Here is a 12114-nt window from a genome sequence, read left to right on the forward strand (position 1 = left end):
CATGTCTCGTTAGTCATGAGGCATACGCCCCCGCCACTCTTCTTACCAGAAAGATGTTTGTTTCTGTCGGCGCGATGCGTGGAGAAACCCGTTGGCTGCACCGCATCGGATAGCGTCTTCCCAGTGAGCCATGTCTCGGTGAAGCATAGGACGTTGCAGTCTCTGATGTCCCTCTGGAATGCCACCCTTGCTCTGATTTCGTCAACCTTGTTGTCAAGAGACTGGACATTGGCAAGAAGAATGCTAGGTAGTGGTGCGCGATGTGTCCTTTTTCGGAGTCTGACCAGAAGACCGCCTCGTTTCCCTCTTTTTCGGAGTCGTTTTCTTGGGTCGCTGCATGCGATCCATTCCGTTGTCCTGTTTGTAAGGCAGAACACAGGATCCACGTCGCGGAAAACATAATCTTGGTCGTACTGATGGTGAGTTGACGCTGATCTTATATTCAGTAGTTCTTCTCGACTATATGTAATGAAACCTAAGATGACCTGGGGTACTAATGTAAGAAATAACACGTAAAAAAACAAAAAACTGCATAGTTTCCTAGGAACGCGAAGCGAGGCGGCCATCTCTGTCGGCGCCGGAAGTAATTATAAATCATCGGATGGGGCCACAGTGTCTCCTTACCCCTCCTGTCTCAGCCTCCAGTATTTATGCTGCAGTAGTTTATATGTCGGGGGGCTAGGGTCAGTTTGTTATATCTGGAGTACTTCTCCTTTCTTATCCGGTGTCCTGTGTGAATTTAAGTATGCTCGCTCTAATTCTCTCGGAGGACCATGCCTCAGGACTACTTGGCATGATGACTCCTTGCTGTCCCCAGTCCACCTGGCCATGCTGCTGCACGGCCGTGCTTCTGCCTGCGGCTATGGAATCCTGATCTGTTCACCGGACGTGCTACCTGTCCCAGACTTATTATTTGACCATGCTGGTCATTTATGAACATTTGAACATCTTGGCCATGTTCTGTTATAATCTCCACCCGGCACAGCCAGAAGAGTACTGGCCACCCTTCATAGCCTGGTTTCTCTCTAGGTTTCTTCCTAGGTTTTGGCCTTTCTAGGGAGTTTTTCCTAGCCAACGTGCTTCAACACCTGCATTGCTTGCTGTTTGGGGTTTTAGGCTGGGTTTCTATACAGCACTTTGAGATATCAGCTGATGTACGAAGGGCTATATAAATACATTTGATTTGATGTTGGGCGATTAGGCATTGTCATGCTAAATTAGGAAAAGGCCTTCCCCAAACTGTTGCCACAAAGTTGGAAGCACAGAATCATCTAGAATGTCATTGTATGCTGTAGCGTTAAGATCTCCCTTCACTGGTACTAAGGGGCCTAGCCCAAACCATGAAAAACAGCCACAGATCATTATTCCTCCTCCTCCACCAAACGTTACAGTTGGCACTATGCATTGGGGCAGGTAGGGTTCTCCTAGCATCCGCCAAACCCAGATACAGTCTGACGGACGACAGATGGTGAAGCCTGATTCATCACGCCAGAGAGCGTATTTCCACTGCTCCAGAGTCCAATGGCGGCGAGCTTTACACCACTCCAGACAACGCTTGGCATCGTGCATGGTGATCTTAGGCTTGTGTGTGGAAACCCATTTCATGAAGCTCCTGGCGAGCAGTTCTTGTGCTGACCTTGCTTCCAGAGGCAGTTTGGAACTCGGTAGTGGGTGTTGCAACCGAGGACAGACGATATTTACACGCTATGCGCTTCAGCACTCGGTGGTCCCGTTCTGTGAGCTTGTGCCGCGTTGTTCCACATAGACGTTTCCACTTTAAAATAACAGGTAAGCTAGTTGAGAACAAGTTTTCATTTACAACTGCTGACCGGGAAAGCTCTAGCATGGTAGAAATTTGACTAACTGACTTGCTGGAAAGGTGGAATCATATGACGGTGCCACGTTGAAAGTCACTGAGCTGTTCAGTATGGGTCATTCTACAGCCTGTTTGTCTACGGAGATTGCTTGTATGTGTGCTTGATTGTATACACCTATCAGTAATGGCTGTGGCTGAAATAGCCGAAACCACTCATTTTAATGGGTGTCCACATACTTTTGGCCATGTAGTGTATGCTGGATGAAAAGATATGGGAACAGCCGTTGAGGCTGATACTCAATGTCATGTGCCTGTTCAAGCCCTTCAGACGGTTGCACCTCACACAAAGGGCTCATTCAGCCCACCGCCCAGACACCTGTTTCCCGTCTAAATGCCAAGGGAGATGGGCCACAGGGCATCAAAAGGGCCTGCCCTTTTATGATCCGAGTCAGGAATCACGTTGGGAATAGGGAATTGGATAAATAGTAAGCAATACTTAAGGTGACAAAGATCGATCGATCTGGTCAAGCAAGAGGGATACTCCCTGACTGACCGGCATGCCATGAAACAAGTGTCTGTCGCTCTCACAACACAGGGGTGGCCACAAACATGGTTTATGACCGCCAGCAAGATAACAGGTCGCTGGGTCGATAACGATGTGCGAAATTAATGACAGATTTTATCACATGCAAATGTCAGTACAGGCAGATCATCATGCGGTTGGAACTAGTGTTCACATAACGTGGCTAGTAAGACTGCTGCTAGCTACTAACGTTAATTATAACATATGCACTAACAAGCTCGTCTAATTCAAAGCAGGTTCAAAGCCAAATGTATTTTAATTCTGTTGAAAATACCTTTACAATACATTGACAAAATACACAAAACGTCTTCATTAGAAAGATCACGACTTACCTTGTTTATTTCCTCGCATCTCTCCCTTTGTTGAGCTTTTAATAATCCAAAGGCTTTCCCTCCTGCAAGAAAAATAGCTCGTTAGCCTAATTTCATAATGTGGCTAGTAATCAGTAACGTTACTACAGTAGCTAGCTACTACTAGCGAACTAGCCCTCTTGCAAGCTCAATTGAAGTGTGTCTACTAGTTTACCATTCTAATAAAATACAAAACTAGTAGACTATGAGCGTTAGCCCTTTAACTAGACCGCCCCCCCGAAATATCCCACTCGGATATTTGTAATTACCTTGAAATGTATGATTTACAGGCATTGTGAGATGACTTTGATATGGTGAGCTAGATAGAGAAGGAGAAATCAGCACACAGCACCTCGCTCGTCTTCTTCCCTTCGCGGGCAGTCGCACGCACGCTGCCAGCACAGTGGGTCTGTCAATTCCATACAGCTATTGGTCAATTCACAGCAAGCGATGCACTCTGGCTCGCCAGGAATGCTAGTGACACTTGGTCACCCTCGTGTGGTACATTAAATAACTGCAAGTGCAAGGTACACAATCTCTTAAAAAATATATTTAAAAAAGATTTGAAACAAAATCCCTAAAAAGGTAGACCTTGGCCTCATTGTGGACGTGTACGTTTTCAAGTCAGTTTTTCTCAAACAAATGATATTGCTCTTCATTGTCTTTATTTGACTCTGTATACATTTACTGGTGTGCTTTTATATACACTATGTACAAAGGTATGTGGACACCCCTTCAAGTTAGTACTGCATTTGAACAATTTCTAAGAAATCGGTCTGTTCAATGGTAATTTCCATTCTTGATAGTTATTCCTTGATTCTTGAAGAATATAACAAATAAATACTTCATGTGCTTACGTTTGCTTTAATGAATACATTTGATTATTGTTTACAAATAGGAATGTAAACAATGTAGCCTACAGTATCGCTTCTAGTATAACTATCATGACAAGATGTCATGGACTGTCAGTCCTTAAGGGCATCTAGAGCGCGGTCTATGATTTTATGAAGAGTTACATTTCACTTTATGAAGAGTTACATTTCACTTAACGAAGAGTTACATCACTTTATGAAGAGTTACATTTCACTTTATGAAGAGTTACATTTCACTTTATGAAGAGTTACATTTCACTTTATGAAGAGTTACATTTCACTTTATGAAGAGTTACATTTCACTTTATGAAGAGTTACATCACTTTATGAAGAGTTACATTTCACTTTATGAAGAGTTACATTTCACTTTACGAAGAGTTACATCACTTTATGAAGAGTTACATTTCACTTTATGAAGAGTTACATTTCACTTTATGAAGAGTTACATTTCACTTTATGAAGAGTAACATTTCACTTTATGAAGAGTTACATTTCACTTTATGAAGAGTTACATTTCACTTTATGAAGAGTTACATCACTTTATGAAGAGTTACATCACTTTATGAAGAGTTACATTTCACTTTATGAAGAGTTACATTTCACTTTATGAAGAGTTACATTTCACTTTATGAAGAGTTACATTTCACTTTATGAAGAGTTACATTTCACTTTATGAAGAGTTACATTTCACTTTATGAAGAGTTACATTTCACTTTATGAAGAGTTACATTTCACTTTATGAAGAGTTACATTTCACTTTATGAAGAGTTACATCACTTTATGAAGAGTTACATTTCACTTTATGAAGAGTTACATTTCACTTTATGAAGAGTTACATTTCACTTTATGAAGAGTTACATTTCACTTTATGAAGAGTTACATTTCACTTTATGAAGAGTTACATTTCACTTTATGAAGAGTTACATCACTTTATGAAGAGTTACATTTCACTTTATGAAGAGTTACATTTCACTTTATGAAGAGTTACATTTCACTTTATGAAGAGTTACATTTCACTTTATGAAGAGTTACATTTCACTTTATGAAGAGTTACATTTCACTTTATGAAGAGTTACATCACTTTATGAAGAGTTACATTTCACTTTATGAAGAGTTACATTTCACTTTATGAAGAGTTACATCACTTTATGAAGAGTTACATCACTTTATGAAGAGTTACATTTCACTTTATGAAGAGTTACATCACTTTCCGAAGAGTTACATCACTTTACGAAGAGTTACATTTCACTTTATGAAGTTACATTTCACTTTATGAAGAGTTACATCACTTTACGAAGAGTTACATCACTTTATGAAGAGTTACATCACTTTATGAAGTTACATTTCACTTTATGAAGAGTTACATTTCACTTTATGAAGAGTTACATCACTTTATGAAGAGTTACATTTCACTTTATGAAGAGTTACATTTCACTTTATGAAGAGTAACATTTCACTTTATGAAGAGTTACATCACTTTATGAAGAGTTACATTTCACTTTATGAAGTTACATTTCACTTTATGAAGAGTTACATTTCACTTTATGAAGAGTTACATCACTTTATGAAGTGTTACATTTCACTTTATGAAGAGTTACATTTCACTTTATGAAGTTACATTTCACTTTATGAAGAGTTACATTTCACTTTGTGAAGAGTTACATTTCACTTTATGAAGAGTTACATTTCTTTACGAAGAGTTACATCACTTTACGAAGAGTTACATCACTTTATGAAGAGTTACATTTCACTTTATGAAGTTACATTTCACTTTATGAAGAGTTACATTTCACTTTATGAAGAGTTACATCACTTTATGAAGTTACATTTCACTTTATGAAGAGTTACATCACTTTACGAAGAGTTACATCACTTTACGAAGAGTTACATTTCACTTTATGAAGTTACATTTCACTTTATGAAGAGTTACATTTCACTTTATGAAGAGTTACATCACTTTATGAAGAGTTACATTTCACTTTATGAAGAGTTACATTTCACTTTATGAAGAGTAACATTTCACTTTATGAAGAGTTACATCACTTTATGAAGAGTTACATTTCACTTTATGAAGAGTTACATTTCACTTTATGAAGAGTTACATTTCACTTTATGAAGAGTTACATCACTTTATGAAGAGTTACATTTCACTTTATGAAGAGTTACATTTCACTTTATGAAGAGTTACATTTCACTTTATGAAGAGTTACATTTCACTTTATGAAGAGTTACATTTCACTTTATGAAGAGTTACATTTCACTTTATGAAGAGTTACATTTCACTTTATGAAGAGTTACATTTCACTTTACGAAGAGTTACATCACTTTATGAAGAGTTACATTTCACTTTATGAAGAGTTACATTTCACTTTATGAAGAGTTACATTTCACTTTATGAAGAGTTACATTTCACTTTATGAAGAGTTACATTTCACTTTATGAAGAGTTACATTTCACTTTATGAAGAGTTACATTTCACTTTATGAAGAGTTACATCACTTTATGAAGAGTTACATTTCACTTTACGAAGAGTTACATCACTTTATGAAGAGTTACATTTCACTTTACGAAGAGTTACATCACTTTATGAAGAGTTACATTTCACTTTATGAAGAGTTACATCACTTTATGAAGAGTTACATCACTTTATGAAGAGTTACATTTCACTTTACGAAGAGTTACATCACTTTATGAAGAGTTACATTTCACTTTATGAAGAGTTACATTTCACTTTATGAAGAGTTACATTTCACTTTACGAAGAGTTACATTTCACTTTATGAAGAGTTACATTTCACTTTACGAAGAGTTACATTTCACTTTATGAAGAGTTACATTTCACTTTATGAAGAGTTACATTTCACTTTACGAAGAGTTACATTTCACTTTATGAAGAGTTACATTTCACTTTACGAAGAGTTACATTTCACTTTATGAAGAGTTACATTTCACTTTATGAAGAGTTACATTTCACTTTATGAAGAGTTACATTTCACTTTACGAAGAGTTACATTTCACTTTACGAAGAGTTACATTTCACTTTACGAAGAGTTACATTTCACTTTACGAAGAGTTACATCACTTTATGAAGAGTTACATTTCACTTTACGAAGAGTTACATTTCACTTTACGAAGAGTTACATTTCACTTTATGAAGAGTTACATTTCACTTTATGAAGAGTTACATTTCACTTTATGAAGAGTTACATCACTTTATGAAGAGTAACATTTCACTTTACGAAGAGTAACATTTCACTTTACGAAGAGTTACATTTCACTTTATGAAGAGTTACATTTCACTTTACGAAGAGTTACATCACTTTATGAAGAGTTACATTTCACTTTACGAAGAGTTACATCACTTTATGAAGAGTTACATTTCACTTTATGAAGAGTTACATCACTTTATGAAGAGTTACATCACTTTATGAAGAGTTACATTTCACTTTACGAAGAGTTACATCACTTTATGAAGAGTTACATTTCACTTTACGAAGAGTTACATCACTTTATGAAGAGTTACATTTCACTTTATGAAGAGTTACATTTCACTTTATGAAGAGTTACATCACTTTATGAAGAGTTACATTTCACTTTATGAAGAGTTACATTTCACTTTACGAAGAGTTACATTTCACTTTATGAAGAGTTACATTTCACTTTATGAAGAGTTACATTTCACTTTATGAAGAGTTACATTTCACTTTATGAAGAGTTACATCACTTTATGAAGAGTTACATTTCACTTTATGAAGAGTTACATTTCACTTTATGAAGAGTTACATCACTTTATGAAGAGTTACATCACTTTATGAAGAGTTACATTTCACTTTATGAAGAGTTACATTTCACTTTATGAAGAGTTACATCACTTTATGAAGAGTTACATCACTTTATGAAGAGTTACATTTCACTTTATGAAGAGTTACATTTCACTTTCACAGCTGTATACCAAAATACAGTTCAATGTCAAACGTGTTGTAATGTGGATCTACCATTGATCAGTTTGAATCCTGGCTTAACTTTGGGGCGGCAGGTAGCCTAGTGGTTAGAGCATTGGATTAGTAATTGAAAAGTTGCAAGATCAATTCCCTGAGCTGACAAGGTATAAATCTGTCATTCTACAGGCAGTTAACCCACTGTTCCTAGGCTGTCATTGCAAATAAGAATGTGTTCTTAACTGACTTACCTAGTTAAAAGAAAAGGTCCATATCAGAGATTGTCAGTCCTTGCATCTAGAGCTCTGTCTATGAAATTAGTAAGGCTACATGTCCCTAGTGATACTGAAACACATATCTAACTGAAGTGGTGGGACTGCTGAAAAAACAATTCCATATTGTAGCTTGAATTGTAAAAGGCAGGTCATTTTAATATGTTTTTCAAAAATGTTATTCGATTTCATTTGGGAAGCGAATTTCCTGCATAGATGGTTGTCAGGACTCAGTACCCACATTATATAGTGTCCATCGACTGTGTGGAGGTCATTAAGATCAGCATGATCTAAAACCCCCTGTGCCTCCCTAGATATGTGCCAGGGGCTCTCAGAGCATTAGACTCTAGCATTTTAATGATATGTTTGGTGTGGTAGAGTGACTACACTGGCGACCCTCAAGCAGTGACTCTGACGGACATGAATGTGTTGTTTTGTGTAGGCATGCAGGAACTCTGTGACCATCTGATCAGTGTGTACATTATTATATCTAGATTTGTGACTTATATACACATTACATTTGAGTCATTTAGCAGATGCTCTTACATCCTTTCAATTTAGATAGCTGGGTGAGACAACCACATATGACAGTCTTAGCAAGTACATTTTCCCTCAATAAAGTAGCTTACAGTAAAGTCAGCATTAGTAGGCCATAGTCTCACCCCCAGCCATTTAGGTATCTTACCTAAACAAACATGATTCTTCAACAAGAATTGAGGCTGTGTTATACAGCCAGCCCAATTCTGATCGTTGTCCAATTATTGGCAAAAGAGCAGATCTGATTGGTCAGAAGAACAATAAGTGAAGAAAATAAAACAGAATTGGGCTGCCTGTGTAAATGCAGCCACATTGTAATGTCTAGCATGCCATGCTACCTCGGGGCTAACTGGACTGTAGCCTTAAATCGTTCACATTCACAGATAGCGGGTTGTCACATCACTCTGGCTATGTTGCAGCCCAATCCTGATCTTTTCCCCAATTATTGGCAAAATAGTTGACTGATTGGTCAGAAGACCAATTAGTGGAAAAATATCAGAATTAGGCTGCTTGTGTAAATTTGTGTGTGTTTCTCTGCCCAGGCGTTGTTGATGCCTGACAGATCTTACAACGCCTGGATAGGCATTTTAAGCATCAGCTAATATGTTATAGAAATCTGATGCCCAACTGCACAGTCGATGAGGTGACACAGTCTTCATATGACTTGTGTACCCAAAACGTCATGATTGACGTTCTATTAAATGTATAAACCCATGCAGTCATACAGGCCTGCTCAGTAACAGGTTACTAATGATTTATAAATACAAACAACATATGTCTGTAACTTATAAAACCTTTAAATCGGTACCTAACCCCCCTTATAAACTGTTATGTCACTCTAGCCATCCAATTTGTTTTCAAAAAAGAGCTGATGTGATTGGTCAAAGACCAATTAGTGGGAAAAATATCAAAATTGGGGTGCCTGTGTTAGCATCCACTTATGTACAGGACATACCTTAAAGATGTTCCCAGAAGGGCACTCATGTAGTTTACCGCTAGGCTGGCCAGTGTTTTCCCTTCAGGAAGTGATGGACAGACCTGAAGCTCTGGTTGGTCTGAGTAAATCAGAAACTGTCACAATCCTGTGAGTGTTAGTATGAAGAATGTTTAATATACAGTACAGATATACAGTATAAAGTAGTGTGGCGGGTTTGTGCTTTGTGCAGTACAGATATATAAAGTAGTGCAGAGGTCCCAGAGTCCTATGATTCCACCATGGTGGGTCAACTAACTCACAGCAAGTGATGTTCTCTGGTTTGTAAGGAACGCTAGTGACTCTTGATTACCACCGTGTGGTAATTTAATGAACTGCAGGAATGTGTCAGTTTGATATCAAAGGATCCAACATTTAACAGAAATAGAGTCCATAAGACTGAAGTTATGAACATAATACAATTTATTGATATAGACACTTTATAATTGCTTTTCACCATCAGTATATATTTAGTGTATATACTACAAGACCATGGTGCTTGCCTACGGAGCTGTGAGGGGAACGGCACCTCAGTACCTCCAGGCTCTGATCAGGCCCTACACCCAAACAAGGGCACTGCGTTCATCCACCTCTGGCCTGCTCGCCTCCCTACCACTGAGGAAGTACAGTTCCCGCTCAGCCCAGTCAAAACTGTTCACTGCTCTGGCCCCCCAATGGTGGAACAAACTCCCTCACGACGCCAGGACAGCGGAGTCAATCACCACCTTCCGGAGACACCTGAAACCCCACCTCTTTAAGGAATACCTAGGATAGGATAAGTAATCCTTCTCACCCCCCCCCCCTTTAAGATTTAGATGCACTATTGTAAAGTGACTGTTCTACTGGATGTCATAAGGTGAATGCACCAATTTGTAAGTCGCTCTGGATAAGAGCGTCTGCTAAATGACTTAAATGTAAATGTAAAATGACTTAAATGTGTGCTTTATAGTCTTATTAATGGCTGCCATCAATAGCTGTGCTAGTTTCTCCAATAATAATCAACAGCACCATCAACAAAATAACACGATTTTGGGTGCGAGCACACATGCAGAGGGGGAATACATCATTACATTTTCAGGCCTTGCTTACCGGGCTATCATCTAAAACCAATCATATCCTATTTCTGGTCTGACAAAATTCTATCTGAAATAGCAAGGTCCCATTTCTAGCGACAGATTTCTATACCTTCTATAATTCAGTAGGTATTCCAGCCATTGTTACCCACATGGAGAAAAGCCAACAGGTTGATTGTTTTTGTCCTTTTCCATTTGACAGATCATTTGCTCAGAGAGAAAGGAGACGGAGGGAAAGCGAGAGGCACATGTAGAATCCCAAAAGGAATGACTGTGTGCGTGCAGTTGAACCCTATGGAGGGAAAAATGACTAATTGTCAATTATGGAAGGCTGATGAAAATTGCTCAAGTGTAACTGAAGGTGTCACATTGGAGAAGCACTGCAGTTCAGACACACCTACCCCCAAAGTGGACAATCAGCATTATTTTAAACTTGACAGGACACACTGGGCTGTTGAACAGGCAGCTATAGCAGACATATTATTCACTGATTAATTACACTGCAGAGGTTGGAAATATTACAGGGGGAAATGAAGTGAGAATGAGCACTGCTATGGCGACAGGGCAGGGGTAATGTGGAGTCGGGAGCGGGATGAGCTACGGAAAGATAAGTAAAGCCAAAACGGAGTGAGGGGGTAGGACTAACGGAAAGAGCATGATGATGGTATAAGTTCAAAGAGGGCAAGGAAAACTACCTATGACTGGACAGTAGTATTGAAGTGATATCAGCCAGGTCAGAAAAGTATAGTGGAGAGTTTGAAAAGTATAGAGACAAAGTGGTAGAACTGTGACACTGCACTGCAGTAGATGGGGATGGACAACCACAGTATTGTCCACTAACACCAATAAACTGAGGAGGATGCCACCTACACTTCTATGTATGTGTCCCAAATGGAACCACATTCCCTACATAGTGCACTACTTTTGACCAAAGCTCTACAGGCACTAGTCAAAAGTAATGCACTATAGGGTGCCGTTTGGGACAGACTACATCCCCCCTAAAGCATTCAAATATCTGAGACCTACCCACCATCTGAACTTCGAGTCCTCCCAGCATTCTTATGTCTAATTCCAATTCTCTTGCTGTAAGAAACATGGTAGACCCTCTATTAAATCATTGAGGTTGAGTGAACGAGTGTGCGCACTTCGGGGAGGGAGTAAAATGAATGTCCTCCTGGAGCACAGTCCTAGTGTCCTTCTATCCCCGAGGCCTGGGGGCAAGTCTGGGGCAGGTGCAGGGCGATGTCCTTCAAACTGTCTCGCTCCAGTCTTATCTTCTGCAGGTCCTGTTCCAGGTGAGTCAGTTGGCTCTTCTGATCCTGGGCAGCTGACCATAGGGTCTGGATCTTCACGTTCAGGGCAAGGCTCTCCACGCAGCCACGCAGAACACCCAACCGTACCACCGTCTCACTCAGGATACGGTCAAACTGCTCCAGCACCATGCTCCCATCTGAAAGACAGAAAACAGTATTTGAGATACTACATTGTACAGTCTATCAGGATTACAGTTATTGTGAAAAAGTAGACAGAGGGATGAATTTGTACTTTAGAGCTAGGAGTGTTGAACAGGCCTAGTATTTAACTCTTGCCATCAGCAAGGTTCTTGTCTTGTGTGGTCACTGAGGTCTATGTGCCACCCTGTTATGCCCACCCAACGATGGGGTTGGCCAGCATTATGAGTGGACGTTTCTCCATCAGGAT

General features: G+C 39.1%; 1 protein-coding gene across 1 annotated transcript in view; it reads right to left on the reverse strand.

The window, feature by feature from the left end:
* Nucleotides 1-3205, reverse strand: part of LOC118387402 (allograft inflammatory factor 1-like) — a 38666-nt gene extending 35461 nt beyond the window's left edge. The window contains exons 1-2 of the mRNA XM_035775733.2: nucleotides 3019-3205; nucleotides 2732-2793 (exon numbers count right to left, since the gene is read on the reverse strand). Of these exons, the coding sequence (XP_035631626.1) occupies nucleotides 2732-2793; nucleotides 3019-3043 (87 nt within the window). The 5' untranslated portion in view covers nucleotides 3044-3205. The remainder of the gene's footprint in view (nucleotides 1-2731; nucleotides 2794-3018) is intronic.
* Between the last annotated feature and the right edge of the window lie 8909 nt (nucleotides 3206-12114).

This window comes from Oncorhynchus keta, chromosome 9 (genome assembly GCF_023373465.1).
Source record: "Oncorhynchus keta strain PuntledgeMale-10-30-2019 chromosome 9, Oket_V2, whole genome shotgun sequence".
NCBI lineage: Eukaryota > Metazoa > Chordata > Actinopteri > Salmoniformes > Salmonidae > Oncorhynchus > Oncorhynchus keta.